The 18,334-nt window shown below is 39.7% G+C and overlaps 1 protein-coding gene across 1 annotated transcript; it reads left to right on the top strand.

Moving 5' to 3' along the window:
• The first annotated feature begins 12,573 nt into the window (after positions 1 to 12,573).
• On the top strand, positions 12,574 to 17,756 carry si:dkey-1j5.4 (leucine-rich repeat-containing protein 15). Its single transcript, XM_019271767.2, has 7 exons — positions 12,574 to 12,721; positions 14,114 to 14,302; positions 14,426 to 14,610; positions 14,700 to 14,956; positions 15,851 to 15,971; positions 16,174 to 16,309; positions 16,460 to 17,756. Exons 1-7 carry the CDS (start codon positions 12,706 to 12,708, stop codon positions 16,648 to 16,650), a joined length of 1,095 nt encoding a protein of 364 aa, XP_019127312.2. The 5' UTR covers positions 12,574 to 12,705; the 3' UTR covers positions 16,651 to 17,756.
• Positions 17,757 to 18,334: the final 578 nt, after the last annotated feature.

Here is an 18,334-nt window from a genome sequence, read left to right as displayed (position 1 = left end):
GCAAAACCTTACAAATAGTGTTTCAAGATGTGGGGACATGCTGGACAAAGTGGCTTTCTTTATGACTTTGATTTCTGTCAAGGTGCAGAAAATCCAGAGAGAGAAAAGTCTGAAGTTGGTGTTAGAGGAGAAAGTGTGCTGATAATGACATCAACACTTCCAGCAGGAAAAAATCAAAAGGTCTTTGCAGACAATTACTTTTTATCAGTTCCCCTGGTGAAACGCCCAAAAGAGAGAGGAATCCACTACATTGGCACAATCCGGATGAACAGGGTGAAAAACTACAACATGATGGATGAAAAAGAACTGAATAAAAATGGAAGAGGGTCAGTGGACTTCAGAGTGAACCAGGACAACATCATTGTAAGATGGTACGACAACAAACACGTGAACCTGATTTCCTCTTTTGTTGGCATTGAACCTGTGGGTAATGTGAAATGCTGGGATCGCAAATCCAAAACTTACATAGTGGTTCCCAGGCCAGCCATTGTTGAAACTTATAAGTTCATGGGAGGTGTTGATCTCCTTGATATGCTGTCTGCACTTTACAAGTTCAGCTTCAGATCTCGAAGATGGTACATGTATATCTGGTGGCACACTGTTACAGTGGCAGTCATCAATGCATGGAACCTCTACAGAAAAGACTAGAAGAAGCTAGAGCCCAAGAAGAAACCCATGGCTTTGTGAAGGTTCCAGGCTTTGGTTGGTACTCTCACAAGCGCAGGAAAGGCCAAGTGTGGCAGACCACTATCCTCCCCTGATCGACTCCAACACCACGCTGTAAAAGGCCAAGCTGCACTGTGCCTCTTGATGTGAGAAAGGATGGCACTGACCATTTTCCTACATGGGAAACCCGACAGAGATGCAAGGACTGCACGGGCAATCACTTTTCACATGTCTACTGTGGGAAGTGTAAGGTGCATCTTTGCCTGAACAAGGACAGAAACTGTTTTTCCGCCTACCACAAAGTGAAATAAAAAGGTCACACAAAGTGTTATGTGAAAAAGAGAGGAAAAAGTTCAAAACATGTTCTATAATTTCAAAATGTTATGGACAAAACTCTTAAAACATGTTCTATAATTTCAAAATGTTATGGACAAAACTCTTTTTTTGGTCTAAAATTAATGTTGTTGTGAGCAAAAAGTTGCCAAAAGTGCCCACTGTATCAAATGTGATACAAAAAGTATCTCAAACAACATGTAGCAAAAAAAAATGTGGATTTTGTTATAAGGGTTAATAAAGTAGCAAAAAAAAATGTGGATTTTGTTATAAGGGTTAATAAACATCTCCGTTCCAAAACAGAATTTTCTGGCTATTTTTTGATAGGTCAGGTCTTACAGGGTTAGGAGGGCCCCGAATGGGATTCCTTTTACAAGCCTCTCCGGCCGCACAAGCCCTTGGCCCCCGGCAGCCCGCTGGGGGCAAAACATCCTACAGGGCAAGGAAGCCTGAGGAGGTGGATGCTGAGGCCTTTGTTGACTCTTTTGTTTTATTCTGCTTTATAAACATTTCTGTAATCAGAAGGACAGAGAACATGACGGTAAGTTCACTTCACTGAATTTAACAGCTCTAATCTGTAGTTTCCTTTAGTTTGCCTCCTCCTCGCCGTGCGCCATCATTCAAAATTAATACAAACCTCTCCTTCTGTCATGGCACTGCAATGTTTTATTTATTTCTCTTCAAGCCTCAGATGTACAGGCACCTCTGTCACTCTGCCCGCATCCGGCACCAGCACCAGCGCTAACGACGAGCCCACTGATGAGGAGTTGCTGGAGGCCACACAAGGGCAAGATGACCCTGCAGCACTCCTCATCAGGGTCCAGGGTTGTTTAGAGACGCTGCCGCCGCCACCACCTACAGCTGCCAATTTCCCGCTGTACTCACGTACGAGTAAGAGAAGATGATATTTAATCTCCCAAATTACATAAATAAATTAAATGAATAAATGAAGTGGACTTGACGTGTTCAAACTCTAACATTGTGCCGTGTTTCTGCAGGCTGTCCTGTGACCTGAGGGTGATTGTGCAGCTGAGGTCACGCACTCTGAGAAACAATGCTAACCGGCTGTACAACACAACCTGGTTCATCCTAAAGATGGACACCAAGAAGGCAAGTAAAGTTTTTCTCTCTAAGCCGCTCTGCGTGTGTTGGCTAATGTTTCGAAACTTTCTCCCACGTCCAGGAGAAGAAGTCCTCATGAGTGTCCTTACCTGCTCTCAGGGCTCGGTACCGACTTGCCTTGCCGGGGTACCTCCCCCCAGCTCATTTACGTGGACCGTCACTGCTGCAACAGGGACGGCGTGTCGAAGACAGCTGCCTTGTTCCAGGTACGAAAGGGTAGAATCTCAACGATGTCGCAAAATGTACGTACATACGTATAGCATAAGTATGAATGAAGTGTGTTGTGTTTCTTTTCACCCGCAGGAGTGGGGACAGCTCGTGGTCAGGCTTGACATCTGGCACCTGATGTGGCGCTTTGCAGCAGATGTCAACACGGAGAGCCACGAGCTGTACCCCTCTTTCACGAGGCAGCTGTCCCACTGCATCTTCGAGGTGGACTTTCACAGAAAAAAAGTTTCTTAGCTATCAAGTAATAAGCAAGTAGCTTCTCCTTCTCCTTTCTTGCTATCAGGTTAGTGTTATTGTCCCACCTGGTTCCTGTGGGAAGCTGAGGTTCACAGAGCAGTTGGCAGTTGGTTAGCTGGCTATCTGTCAGTTGGAAAATGAAAATAAACCTACATTGAGGTTTCCAAGTCCAAAAAAAATAGGAAATTGATATAAAATACAACCGTCTTGTTTGTGAAGGTATTCCAGTTGTTTTTGATGTTTGTTCAGCATGTCCTCTCTCAGTCTATAACTTAATAATAAACTACATAACTACTAACTTAATAATAAAGGTCCCATATTATGACAAACAGGTTTCGTCTGGTCTCTACGTATATAAATTTTCTGTTCTGCAGTCCTGCATCGACTCTGCAGCCCCCCACTGGTAAAACAGCGCTCATCCAAGCTGTTCAGACTCAGCTCTCGTGGCGACGTAACGACAGGAGTGAATTGCATAGGCCGGCCTCCTCTGTGTGAAAACACTCCATAGCCATAGCGTTACATCCACCCATAAACAGGCACAGAAACAGCCTGTTCTCAGTAGAGCTCAGCGACTTTTAGACTTAAGGCCCACTCACACTGGAGGCGTTACGGCCGCGTTACGGCTGCGCCGCAGTCACCGTAGCAGATAGCCGCCAGTCTAGTCAATGAGAGCACTCACACAGAAGCGTCCCAGAAGCGTCTCTCCGCGCCACAGCATGAGCATTCCGTAGCATTTCTATTTTTGACTCGAGCCGCTGCTAAACCTCGTAAATTTCAACAGAGCACTGCACACCAGACAGGAAATCCGACACAGAATCAACGTAATAAACTTCCGCCCCCTTTCAAAATAAAACACAATACGCAGTTCAAGTAGCTTTTTACAACTTTACATCAACGTTACGTGATGACCGGTGGCACCAGGTGATCAAAGATCGATCAAAGGGTCTCAACATGAACGATGAGAGACTAATTGTTGAAGTGGAACAACACACAATCATTTATGACACAACAGATGCTTTTTATAATCTCCTCCACGTCGGAGAAGCAAAGTCAGCTGTTCGTTGTTGTTGTTTTCTTTATATACAGTTTATCGTATGTCCAGGATTCTCTCGTGATCTCGCGTGAATACGGCCGGCTCGCTCCGCTGCCGTAACGCGGCTGACACGTGTCCAGCGTGAGTTGACGCAGGGCAAAGGATGCAGCTAAAACGCGGCGCAGCCGTCACGCTGCTCTAACGCCTCCTGTGTGAGTCCCGTGTTAGACGAATTCAGGACCACGGATCAGTTTGGGGCAATACATTTAGAGTACAGTGTTGTTGGACGTCTGACAGCTGTGTGAATTTGATTAAAAAATGTATAATATGGGACCTTTAAATTAGATTAGTAAATTAAGCATGTAATCTTATTGTAATGTAATTCAGGGAATCAAATTTTCTCATCTCAATCAAATTTTGCAATCTTCGCTTTGCGATTTTTAGCTAGTTAATGTTATGCTAGCTAAGTTATGTTTTTATGCATTAAAAGTCTCCAGTGAATCAACAAAACACATCTCCAACTAACAGGGTGAAAGACAGAGCTGATGAGCACTGAACAACACTCCAGCTGTGACTCTGTGACCTGTGTGGCTGGCCACACTTTGCTGTTTTGTAACTTTTGTGCAGCAATGCTAACTCAGGGACAGTTGTAACAGTGGCGTTACAACCATAGACATATATACACAAACATATATACACAGACATATATACATAGACACGTCATTGAGCAGGTTGGTTTGTTGCTGCATTACGTTAACGCGTCCGCCATATTGGATGTGGCAGATCTGTCCCGTAAACTAATAGGAGAACAACAAGGAAATGGACTGAACTTCATAAAGCGCCTTTCTACAAAGTGCTTTAAGTTAATGTCTCTTATACACCCATTCACACACACACTAATATATCTGGGAAACAAATAGGCACCAAAAACAACATATGTAACTTTTAAAGTGATGATTATAAATGTTTACTCCTTATGTAAGCACCAAACCAACGTATGTATTTTTCTAATTCAGTGTTTACAGCTACTAACACTGTTACTGTGATGATAAATATTGAAATATTTATATTTAACATTTTTAATTTGTTTCTATAATAACCAGATCCTGAAATGTAGATGTGACATGAGGGTTTTCTGAATAAAGTGCACTAACATTTACATTTAACTGATTTTGATTAATCGTTTATATATTCACATTGATGAACATATATACATACACACACACACACACACACACACACACACATACACACACACGGAGGGGGGTGCACATTGATGAACATATATACACGGGGGGCATTGATGAACATACAAATCTATACAGCTATACAATACAACAAAGTTAAACACCTTGGTAAAGAATACTCTTGCACAGCTTTTTCCGTGTGTTACGACTCTGCAACTTAAGGGTTGCGCTCCACTTTGCCACATCCAAAATGGCACTCAATGCGGTGTCTACGTATATATGTCTATGGTTACGAGAACTTACGACTGTCCCTGTGGCACCAGCCATGTTTATTACTTTTGCTGTCTAGCTTGACTGTAAGCTAAGTTAGCCATTTCTATTTTTAGCTAACAAATCAGAGATTTCAATAAAAACTGTCTGAATTCTTAGATATTTGATGTCTTGACAGTATCCAAAAAATACATCTTATAAGAAAATCAAAATTTTTAGCTCTGGCTCTCTCTCTTTAAGGGCAAGAAGACAGCCTAAGTGAGCATGTGCAGAGTGAGTATCATGACTCTAGCTTGTTTCTGATTGGAGGAATTTGAAGCGTTACCACCGTCCCGTGTTACAACTGTCCCTGCTCGTCCTTATAATTTAGTCTATAAATGGTAGATACAACACCTTATCCCACCGGTCACAGTTGTGGACAAAAATAAAACACCTTTTTTTACCTATATAAAAGTCTTTAAAAATAGAATAATAAAGCCAGAGGAAGTACGCCAATTAGTTCTTGACCACCACGCCAAGCCAGTGGTTTTTGTTTGTATATGGAAACTGCTTTATGGTGATAAAGAGTTGTCTTGAAGAATCCATGCTAAGTTGGAAATCTTGAGAATATAACAAAATAAACCATATCTCATAAGGAGAAGTAAGACAAGTTGAACTCGTGTCTTTTGTGTTAGACCCTGCAGAGGCCACGGTAAATCAAAACAAGTGTGTACTTCACCCCTCTGTGCAGCCCACAGCTGCTTAAAGATTGGCTTAACAGTTACAGCAACTATATGTGTTTTGTTTGCACCACCCAAAAAAATGATCAGCAGAATACAAATCCAGACAGACAAATGGTGACCAAGGCAACAATATAGTGAGATAAGCTGCAGAAGCAGAGGCACTCTCTGAGGGAAAGCCCCTGCTCCAACACTACTGCTCTTGAATAAGCAGAAGGGGGCACTGCAGGACACAAAATTCTGCTGAGCACGTTTACATACAGCAAACATTGTTTCTTCACAGTTCCAAACAGCTGTTTTTGACATACCTATAGTGATGTGTTTGCTATATCTCATTTATTCTCATTTATTGCATCATGCTGGAAGCTTCCCGACACACAATAATGTCTAGATAAAAATGTCAGACCGGAAATGAAGGACTTTAACCTCACATTTATTCTTCCCTCTCACAGTCAATGTACTGCAAGACAGAGCCATCACAAAAACCCAGCTAAAGCTAATAAAATCCCCCCGTCATGAAGAATATTATGTTCAGTTTTATGCTGAAACTGGATTAGAAAGGTGTTCATTCAACTGTAGCTTGTGTTGAGCAGTGAACAGAGAGTTGTTTCTGTCATCAAACCTACCCTAATTTAATATGGAGGATGAAACATGACTTAAGATCAATAAATAAATACAGAAATGTATACATAAATAAAAGTACAACAAAAATACTCAATAAACAAAAGAATATATAAATACATGTAATAAATAATTAAATGGACAAATAAATAAAAAATAAAAGTTGGTAATTAAAGTCCTATTTCAGTCATATTTGATATAGTTAGATGTCATAGTGAACTGGTTAGTAAATTGTTTTCTCTAAAAGCTGAATGATATGTGTACAGATTCAATTAATTATGTAATCAAATACTTTGTAGTTAAAATCAAGATATGATGACAGTAAAAAAAAAAAAAACAATTCAAATGGCATGAACAATAATTGTATAACTGGTAGAAACTCTGTATGGAGGACTTGGCTTGTTACTGTAAGTTCACCAGATGGAGCTCTTGAGCCAAGACTGTTTGACTCTTCAGGCTTTTCTCATTTTTTGGAGAGCTATAATTATAAAAGTTTGAAAGCTTTACAATTTAGAGAGTGTCATTGTGTGATGTATTGTATCCACTGATAAATAGAATGTGTTGTGTACTGTCTTGGTGGTTTAGTGAAAACCAGTAACCACATAGCACAGTGAACAACATGGCTGCTACCTGCAAGAAATGTCAGTTTTAATTTAAAGTTAAAGTTTTAAATTTAAGTTTTCTTGTGTAAACTGGGATTTATGTTTTCCTGCCAGAATGTAGCCAGCAACCTTTGGTATAGCCACTAGCCAAAAACATTAAAATCAAATCATTTTTTACTGCTGCTACTTACTGTAGTCTACCTTTATCCTATAATTCCCGTATATTTACAGTTTCACATTTCTTGTAGAGTGTCCAGAAGACTAAGAAGGAAGAAGGAGGGGAATATTATATGTGTATACATCAGACAGGGTGGCAGAAAAAAAATCTTCTTAAAGGACTTCTCTGAAAGACTTTTCTTAAATCTAACCTAATGTGTGTCCTTGCTATTTATCTATGCTAATATATCTCTGCTCTTATCTTGTCTGACATTGGATCCTGAAATCCAAAATCTTAGTATGATATCATCCAAGTTTCTCAGTAAGTTGATTTTTCATTTATACAAACAAAAACATGGCTCTGGTAAAGGTTAGTTGTTATGCCAACAGAAACCCATACTAACCAAATGTCTGTTTTTTTTTTTGTAAGTTTGAATTTGAGAGCTAATGTGACGTATTTCTGTTTTCCAACCAAAATTCAACTCCTGTCCAGTGTTGGAGATTGCTATCAATCCAACGTTGGGTTTTGATGGATATCTGATTTTGATTTTCGTCAAAAAAAATTATGATCTGTCTAACAATGGAGGTTGATGTCAAGCCAATGTTGTGTTTTGATATCAACCTGAATTTCATTACCAACAAAAATGTATATTTCTATCCAACAGTGGAGGTTAACATCAATCCGATTTGGATTTAAAACTAAAATTTCACACCTCTCCAACTTTCTGATGTCAAATTGATGTCTCAACTCATGAAAACTGTCCATTGGAGCTTTGACAGTCACTGGAGGCACACTCAGGACCCAACACATTACATTTGTATAAAGTGATAATGCAGCTTGATCCACTGCCTCCAACTTGTCAATAACATAATGCAGCTTAGTGATAATGCATTCTGGTGTAAAATTTTACAATTATTAATGATGAGATCAGTTCATCCATCAAGCAAGTTAGCTAATATGCAAGATTTGATACTAACCAACTGTTATTTACACATTCTGCTGATATCAAGCAATATTAGAATTGAGGAGTTTTTGTGCACGATTATAATGTGATTGTTGGTGGGCAGGGTAGGATACAGTTGGTTTTAATGCTTTTACACTAAACAAATGATAAGCCAATTCCTTTAATTTAATTAAGTGGTGTTAACCTTGACTCATCCCTTCTCCTCTCCTCACTCTGCAAAGAATCATATGGTAACATGCCAATGAAGCTCCTTTTCTGTCCTGTATCTTGTGTATCACTTTTCACTGTGTGTTTCCTGTATGTTAGCCATACAGCTAGGAGAAACATGATCTGTCTCTCTTAGCAGTAGTGATGACCTTGCCACAGCATCCTCATAACTGGACATGGTCCTCTGGCATTTATGAAAAGTAAACCATTCCCTAGAATCAAAGTTTTACAAAAAACACACAATATGAAGTTTCTTGCCTTTGTTAGCTGCAGTACGAGACACTGCAGCAATTTTTCTTAAAAGCGGTGTCCTTTAAGTCCATACTGGTGTTAGCATGTCATCTGATATTCACTGCAGTGGGAGGGTGACAGAGTAAGTGGCCATTGAGCTGCACAAACAAAGTGCAGCCTTCAAGTCATTTTTCTCTTTGATGGATTTGTCACCAGAGCCCATTCGAAGTGGAAGAATGAAAGCGATGCTTTATGTTGAGTTAAAACCTCATAAATACAGCTCTGGTGTTTTATTCTTTGACCTTAAAACTCATTTAAAGCCTTTTACTAATAAGATGTTATCCACAGAATGTCCCCTTTAGGTGCTCTCGCAGACATTTCTTCCATCTCTGTGCAATTATAATGTTTGGAGCAGTTCCAGGATACATATTTATGACTGCGTATTCCTAATCAGCTAATTTCTGACACTGGAAGAGTGCCATTCATGTTCACTGACTGTGCACGGCTTGCCATAAACCTGAGCACTAACTTCTGAATTTATAAAATGTCTCCCTTTGATGTCAAGGAGCACGCTCCAGCGAACCAGCAGGCAATTACTTACTGTCGCCATTTGCAGTCTATTGACTCTGTGTAAACTCAAGTCTTTTCATCAATAAGCCGCTGGTGCATCCATCCCTCTTACAGCAGCCGTTTATTGACAGGCGAGCTTTTGGAAGACACTGCAAATGATGGGCTCCTCCATAAAAACGCCATCTGATCATTATTAGCTTTGATCTGAAGGCATTGGGCAATTGTTAACAAACGCTTCGATTGGAAGCTTGCCATACAAAATGAATAGCCATCTGCTGTGGGTAGAGTGGTTGTAAACAGCTTCAGATGGCTGTGTGCAGTGAGACAGAGGCATTTATCAGCCAGTCACCATCAGCTCTGTCTGCCCTTCCCTGCTCCTCTCTCTCTCTCTCTTCCTCTGCTTCTATCTTTTAATTGTCTTACTCGCTCTATCTGTCATTCGCCTCCCTCTGCTCTCCCGCTTTCCTCTTCTGGTAAAATGGTAAATGGAGTTGTATTTATATAGCGCTTTTCTGGTCCACCAACAACTCAAAACGCTTTTGCAACACTTGTCACTTTCATACACTGATGGCAGAGGCCGTCATGCAAGGTGCCAACTGCTCATCAGGAGCGATACAGTTACCTATCCACACACACACACACACACACACACACACACACACTGCCACTCTCTACCACCATTCTCTCTTCCTATCTATTCTGTCTCCCTCCCTATCTTTGTGAAGTCTAGCTAATGATACTCTTCCAGATGGCTTGCCTACTCTTCGTGTGTGTGTGTGTGTGTGTGTGCTGGTCAGGATTGAAAAGGACCTTTCATCTTCCTCTTCCTCAGACAAAATAATCCGTCCAGTCAGCCTCTTTTCTCCAGCACACGTCCCGATTAATCCTTAACGTTGTGTCGTGCAGCTCAGTCTGTGCTCTCCTTCTTCACGCCTTACATTCTTGCTTTCTGACCTATCGTTCATTTGCACCGTTTTCTTCTTTCTCTGTTTATTATACAGTCTCATTCTCTCTTTGTTCTGTTCTTCTCTTTCTCCTACCACTTCTTCTCTGGCCTGCTCTCTTGACTCTCTTCTTCTACTTCTCTCTTTTCCCCTTCAGTTTCTCTCTTTCTCCCCTCCCTTCTCCTCTCCATCCTCAGTCTTTTCTTTGCTGTGTAACAGAGAGTGACATGTTTGGCAGTTACTCTATTCTCTCCTCTCATAAGGAATTACTGTCCTGATCCACTTCCACATGCAGCTGCTGCCACATCTACATGGCAACAATTTGTGTCAAACTTACTGCCAAAGAGAAAGATGTACAAGCTACTGGACAAACCTCACTGTACGGACAGAATGTATAATATAATATCTGAAATTAGCTAGATCTAATGAGTTTAAATAACAACTTTGATTCAATGTGTGTGAGGTTTAAGATCTGTTAAATTTGAACATTTGTAGGTTGGTTGAGAGGAATCTGAAATTAAGAGTTCCACTTACTTAGTTAGACAAACTGTTGCTCTTATACACTAAGATTAATTCAACCAATGAGGTAAATACTGTTTCTACAGCATGCACACATGCACCTGGATACCAAACAGAAATTAAAGCTATAGGGTTAGGTCAGATCACACTGTGAATCAACAGTTCTCTCTACAGCTTTAAGCTGCTTCATCAATTTGTTGTTTTAGTCCAAACTGGTCTTACTAACCCTTTCATACAAAACTCTGAGTAAAGAAAGAATTAGCGTTTTTCTGAGGCCTATTTTCACGACATTCTCCCCTGACCCTGACAGCACGGTCTATTGATGATTGTGGTACTTTATTCAAAACTCAGGCAAGAGTTGTAAACCTTGAAATGGTATGCAGCACTGTTACTGCCAGAGAAAGATTGGCTATCTTATTCTTAAACTTTCATCAGTGTCACTTCATCCAATTACCGTGTTTTGTAAACTCCCTCTAACATCCACATTAGTTCAACTGTATAGTCATCTAAAGACAAATCCAAATACTATTTTAATGTTATGCCGTTTCCTCTCCTCTGGTGTGGCACTGCATGAACAAAGGTGAGTGCACCCTTGACCACAAAGTCCAATAAGTCTGCTGATTGCAAGAAAGAAGTGTGAAAAAAAATCCACTGGAGTTGTTCCCCTGATGTTCCCCTGACCATACAGAGGCAGATCTTTGCATATGATTTGGCAGCATTAAGTCATTTACCATGATAAAAACCAGAAGGAACCCTGGTGGCTACAGTTATTAAAATATTTCAATTACCTTTCTCATTACTCATACAGTACTTCATTATTTTCTGATCTTGAAACTCATTTACATATTGATGAATGGAACTTTTTAATTAGATTTAGCTGTGGCCTTGAAAACAAAGCACAGCTGACCTCTGTGTTTAAATACATGCATTTATGAATATTTCTTTACCCAATATTCTTATGATTATCATGATGTGGATGATGTCAGTATGAAAATACCGCACTACAATTACTACACTTATAAGGGCAGAGTTTGATGTGAACATCTCAACAGAGGAGTGAGAGGGAAGTCGGGTAGCAGAGAGGCAGGGGGCGAATCAGCATGTAGGAGAAAGATTATTTTCATAATTAACTCAGAGAATCAGGGATTTATTTTGACCAAACCAGAACTGGTGATTGTTGGAACAGTGGACTGGCAAACCAAAGGTTTTGGTGAGTTTTATTTTGTTTATGTCAAATTTGAAATAAGTGTTACACAAGTTGTAATCTTTACATTTTGCTTTTTCTCCAATAGAACCATCAACTGTTAAGATGTAACATGTAAATCAGTGAGCCTTAGAGGTTATGCTACATGGAATTTGTAATAGAGAGTCAGGTTAGCTGCTTGCCCCTGTTTCCAGCATTTGTGTTAAGCTAAGCCAACTGTCTATACTGCCTGTGGCTTCATATACACATTACAGACGTGTTAATGGTATCAATTTGGGCAAAATAGTGGGGAAGAGTTGAAATATTAATATAAACTCAAGTCTAAAATGGATTTACCTTGCTGAAAATGCCCACAGTTAGGTCTCATGAAGACAGACTCTAAGCGTCCACCAACCGACATGCACACATCGCAAATATACGCACACACACCTACACACACACACACATACACACACACACACACACAGTCAGTAGATCTGTCAGTATAACATGGATTGGTGCCATAATCTGTGGATGTCACATTTCTCTGAGCTCTGTGACATTGCAGAACTTGCGGCTCTGGGAGTTTCACACACTGCTTTCACTGTCTGCTGAAGCTGTGTTCCCACACTGCCACACTGTCAGGTTAGAGAGAGAGAGCGCTTTGAATGCTGCATAGTTTCATGTGCCTGTTTCACAAAAGAGGGAGTATTTTTCAGCACTTCCTCTGATATTAAAAAGAATTAAAAGTGTAATTTGTGTGTCTACAGAATCAGATTTTAAAGCTCAGTGGAGGAGAGCCCACAGACAGCAGGGTATATTCTGACTGCTGGTACTTGGAAAAGAAGGATAAACTGAACTCAACCTGTTTGAGAGGTGAAAACAGACATCTGGAGAATCAAGTGAAGTGTGATGACAGCCTGGTCAGGTAAGTGGCAACACGCAGGATGAAAACAGTTTAACTTTGATTTATTCAATTTGGATTAGCTTTCAAGTCGAGTGGGAGGAATCAAACATTTCTCAGCCAGTTCAGACAATAATCATGTATTAATGTTTTTACTGATGAAAAGCTCTTTGTTTTAAAGTGTCACTGCAGTGTGTGGGCACTTGGTTTATTGCTCTGCTTTCTTTTTGATGTTTCAAAGGCTTGTCTTTCCACATGGTCGGCTTAAAAACGGGATTAGCTGCAGATAAATTTCAAATTTTCCACATGCCTTTTTGTAGTCCAAATATTTTGACAAATAATTTAAGAAACACCACTGTTTTGTATTTTTAGTTCTTCTTGAGTAAGTTCCAATTCTTCACAGAGACCACTATATTCTGAGAGGAAAGCTTTTATATACTGTCAGTTGTGTTATCCATTTTCTATCTTCACTTGCCATAATATGGAAAAATAATAGTTTCTTGATAGCTGTGTTATGGTTTTTATGAGTCGGTCTCGTTTTGTCTCTATTGCACATACAGTATAAGAATCCACATCCCTGTGGGCTTAAACAGTAACTTTAAATTTTGGCATTGAAATCAAATTTGGCATTGAAAATAACACCTAAACTTGAAAAACACTTTTATACAATTTTTATTTGTATATGTTTTGTATTCTGATAATATAATCATTAAATAATTAAAAAATAATTATAATAATAAGTGATAATACAATGAAATCATTTTAATGTCTTTTTTTTTTTCAGTGGAACATTTTTATTTTTTTGTTTCAGTGCCAAAAGTCACTGTTCTACCCTGATGCATTCCTGATTACCTGTTAACCAACCTGTAAATTAAACTGATGGTGGTAGTCACAGATTTTGAAGTAATGAAGAAATGTGCTAAACAAATGCAGTGAAAGCAAGCATGGATGTACACAATGCACGAGGGTAGTTTTACAATTTTCCAAGTCTGTGTTAACATGAAATCATTTTTTTTCTGTAATCATTCCACCTGTTCATACTAAACAATAAGACATATCCTAATGCAGTTTCATTATAAGTGATTGGACAACATCCATAGCCCAATCTGAATCTAAGGAGGCTTAAATAGTCTGAGTTAGACAAATGATGTGGTTATCAAGTTATGAAGTATTATCTGAATTTACAATCTTTTTACACAAACACAAAGCCACATAATGCTGAACATGAGTTCTGCCTAACTGAAAGTATGTTGAAAAACGGAGTGAATTCAGTGAAACCTGCTGTAAAAAATAGGAACTCAATTCTTGGAACTCAATTTTCCAATCAAAATAATTACAACTGCTTTATCAATGTCAAGGCAATGTCAAGGCTATCTCATTCTCTGTCTCTATCTCTCAACATCTTCTACTCTTCAGGGGAAATGCAGCACTTAGCATGGTTGATGCTGGTAATCCTGTGGATGGTGCAGGCTGTGGCGGGCTGTCCCAATGTCTGTAAATGCTCCAGGAAATCTGGTTTAGAAAAGACAGAAGTCAACTGTCACAAGAGAGGGCTGCGTGCTTTTCCCTCCAACCTGCCCCCTGATGCCTGGATCCTTAAACTAGGTGAATACTTTGTGGTTAATCAAGTCATCCTGAAGATTGTTTTGACATTTGACAGACTTTATCTGACATTTAATTTAAGTAAGCATAAGCTCAACTAATCAGCTTCCTTACTCCTGTGTAAAGGTGAGAATGGTATCTCAGACCTGAAGGCCAATGTTCTAAGATTGATCCCAAATATTGAGAGTATCAACCTGGAAAGAAATGCCATCAAGTCCATCCACCCCCAGGCCTTCTCTGGTGCAAAGCAACTAATGCTCCTCAATCTTTACGGCAACCACATCACCAACCTTCCAGTGAAGGGATTCCAGGTAGGTAGGAGTCTGTAAAAGAATGACATGTACAGCAATCACATTGCAATGATCTGACCTTAAACCTGTTGTTCCATCCATGTCTCTAGGACCTCCTGAACCTTCGCTTCCTCATGTTGGGACAGAACCAGATTGGCATCCTCAAACCTGATATGTTTGCAAGAATGAGGAACTTATCCGACTTGGACCTTCCTCTCAATGCACTGACAACCCTACCATCTAATGCCTTTAAGCATCTAATCGCCCTCAAAGTTCTGGACCTTTCCCTGAATCGCATTCAGAAGATATCTCCTAAGGCCTTCACTGGACTTGGGCAGCTCATGTTCCTCAACTTAGACAATAACAGGTCAAATCACATATGCTCCTTGGTAGATACTTCGTCTAGCAATGCCATAAATAAATAGATTTTCTGGCATTGGTATGTGTACTGAGAATCACAGTAAATATGAAACTCCCTTTCTCATTCTATATGATACTGCAGTTCATGATTTATGCATTCATTCATGCAAGAATGCATGTGTCCTTTATACATGGCGTGTGATGAATCTGACTTAATGTTCGAGCTGTATCCTGTTGCAGACAAATCTTGGCATTGGGTGTTAAAAAACAATATAACATACTGTATAATATTGAACAAAGCCTAGGGTTTTGCAGAATCATCCCTCTAGAATGACACATAGATCCGTTTTCTGATCTTATGCCTCTGACAATCAGTGTCAGTGCCTTCCAAAGTCACAAATCACTGTAATAAATCTGTTTTATGATGTGACAATGCTATGGCTACAGTTTAGTTTGGTTTAGGTACAGAAACTCTGGTTAAGTTTTTGGAAAGAAAATTTGATGAATGTTTGATTTAAAATAAGATTTGGGTACCTTCATTGTCATAGTAACAATAAGTCCACTTGGTTATTTTGGAACAATTGTGGTCATGATTTACAAAAACAAAGTTGACTGTTGGCTGTCTCCTGTGATAGCATGGAGCTGGTGGGTGGTGTACTGTGAGTTGTGCTGCTCTTGGCTTTGACTTGAAGTTCTTATATTACAGATAAACAGTACACTAAAACATGTTTCTGAAAACATTTAAAGTGAGAAATAAGCAATAAATCAACAGAATCATAATTACCGGTAATATTTTATCAGGACTCCTTAGTTTTACAGTTAGATATGAGTTTTGTCTCCATAATTTTAAATACAGTGTATTCATGTTAATTAAGTAAATCTGATGCTCTCTCCAATCCAGTCTAAAGACAATTCCTGCTGGAGCATTTGGCCCACTGCGATCTTTAGAGATGCTGGTTCTAGACAACAACCTTCTCTCCACACTGAGCCTGTCAACAATGAATGGACTGGAAAACCTACAGGTAATAAGTGTCATTTATGCACAAACAGACTCTGATTCACTAGGTTCTCTTTCTAAAATCCAATATTCATTCATGCTAATGTGACAATGATGAGAGAATTAAGAGACCTTGCTCACCTGGTTGCTCACATGTTCTGAGATTACACACAAGTTTCTTATGTCAACTAAATGCCACAAAATAAAAGTGCTGAATCTTGAATCAGGAACTCTACCTGAGGAACAACGAGCTGGAGCATCTGCCACCTGATGTGTTCAGGAACATGGCCAAGCTTTCTCAACTTGCTCTCAGTGGAAACCGCCTGAAGACCCTGGATGGGAACATGTTCACCCATATGCCTGGTAAGATTACCACCACGCTTTTAAGTCTGTCCCATCTTCACAGAACAAAGGAGTGACTCATAAAAGTTGAGATGCAAATGAATACCTCGTTTCCTGATGCCAGCATGATTCATTTTTAGCAATAATTTTTTATTTTCTGTCCACTCTTAGACCTCAAGAAGCTGCACCTCCATGACAACCAATGGCAGTGTGACTGTAACATCATCTCCTTTGTGCAATGGATTGGACAGACCAAAGCCACCCTGTCACCTCGGGATGCCCTGAAGTGCTTGAGTCCTCCAGAGCACCGAAACAAGAGCCTCCCCAGCCTCCAAGTTAACAAACTGCAATGCCCTGCTTAACCACCGAAAACCTGGATGAAGACCACAGTGTGGGCTCAAGTCCCATTGAGAGTTAGATGATGAACATTTACTCAAAACAGATTTTCACTTTGTATACTGGGCTAGTGTCTGCGCAATTATATAAGAAACAAGTTCACTCTACAAAGCTGCAATGCAGTCAGTAACTCTTCCTTACTTCTCTGCTTTAAGAGCAATGTGTTGATGATGATGTTAGAAAGTCTGGCTTGACCACCATGTATTTTGGGGTTTAGACCCCAGAGGTACACTAAATATGGTCTTTCAACTCAGACTGGAGTACAAAACCCTTGGAAAGCAGTTCAAGCCTAAAAAACCTAAAGTTATGAGGTTTTCAATGGACAGAAATATTCCGAATCGTTGTTATATTCTTCACCAGCAAAGAACAAACGCTGTCCCTTATCTCCAAATTCAATACTGAGATAAATATTATGATCTCATATTGCTTGTCATATAGAGGCTACACAGGTTTGGATTACATGCAGTGGGATTATATTAATCCGATTCTAGGAAATGGTTTATGTAATCTTTAATAGTTAATGTAAAAAAAAAAAAAAGAATTTGGATAGTGAGATGATAGACACTGCCAGGATGTGCACATAGAGCCCTTTAGCTGTAGAAAATTTACATTTATCAAAATTGTGATCTTTAATTTAGATTAAAATGAAATAAGGATGATGATCCAGGTTGATATTTCAAGATAGCAGTGACACGCTACATGGCCAAAAGTACTTGAACACCTGAATATTACACCCACGTGATTATTAAACATAATATTCCAAACAACAGGCATTGATGCTGTTTTAACAACCTGCACTCTTCTGATTTCAGTTTTTCCACCAGATGTTAGAACCTAATTGCAGCAATTTACTCAGCCATAAGAACATGAGTGAGGATCACCACAGACGTCGGGTGATAAAGCCTGGCTGACAGTGTTCCAACTCATCCCAAGAGGTGTTGAATTGGATTCAGATCATGGGCTTTGTGCAGGCCAGTTAAATTCTTAAATAATTCCTTTAATACTAAAAAAAAGCTTTCTTTGTGTTCTCGGATGTTGTCATGTTGAAACAAGGAAGGACCTTTCCCAAGCTATTGCCACAACATTTGAGTCTAAAAGTCTTTTGTCTAAAATATCTTTGTATCCTGTCATGTTAGAACTTCCCTTAATGGGAACAACTTGGAGAAACTTCCCTGTGGAACCTAAATTCAGTTTCTCAGATATTGTTTAATATTTTCTTTGACAATGTTTGCAGTGCTAAACATTGCTCAGCAAGGTCATTCATTCACACAGTAAGCAAGGACTGTGTGCCACTTGTACAATTATTAGGACAAGAATTTGGACATTCCTCGTAATGGCTAATGTTATAAATGAGCTCCATGGTCCCTGGACCTGTATTGAGGACCTGGTCCAAGCCCACTCTGGACCATACATGGCATAAAGGGACTTTACACAAAGAAAACAACCTACTGTGCACTGTCTACTGCTATTTTATATCTTCCCCCTGTTCTCCTCTGTCAGTGCACCTGCATCAGACTTCACACTATGATTTGCCATTGTTGTACTGCAACCTTCCTCATGCGTACCGCTGTCAGAGTCACACTCTTCAGATTCGGTAACTCACCACTGATCATCCACAGGAGGGAAAGAGACAGAGCAGGCAGAGAGAGT

This window comes from Larimichthys crocea, chromosome XI (assembly GCF_000972845.2).
Source record: "Larimichthys crocea isolate SSNF chromosome XI, L_crocea_2.0, whole genome shotgun sequence".
Taxonomy (NCBI): domain Eukaryota; kingdom Metazoa; phylum Chordata; class Actinopteri; family Sciaenidae; genus Larimichthys; species Larimichthys crocea.
The sequence above is the reverse complement of the archived record's forward strand: the minus strand, read 5'-3'. Positions and strand labels throughout refer to the sequence as shown.

What these genes read in the sequence shown, in the direction of transcription:
- si:dkey-1j5.4 (XM_019271767.2), top strand. An exon ending in TTCCAGTGAAGGGATTCCAG is followed by an intron (nt 14,611 to 14,699) that starts GTAGGTAGGAGT and finishes CCATGTCTCTAG; the next exon opens with GACCTCCTGAACCTTCGCTT. An exon ending in CATGTTCACCCATATGCCTG is followed by an intron (nt 16,310 to 16,459) that starts GTAAGATTACCA and finishes GTCCACTCTTAG; the next exon opens with ACCTCAAGAAGCTGCACCTC.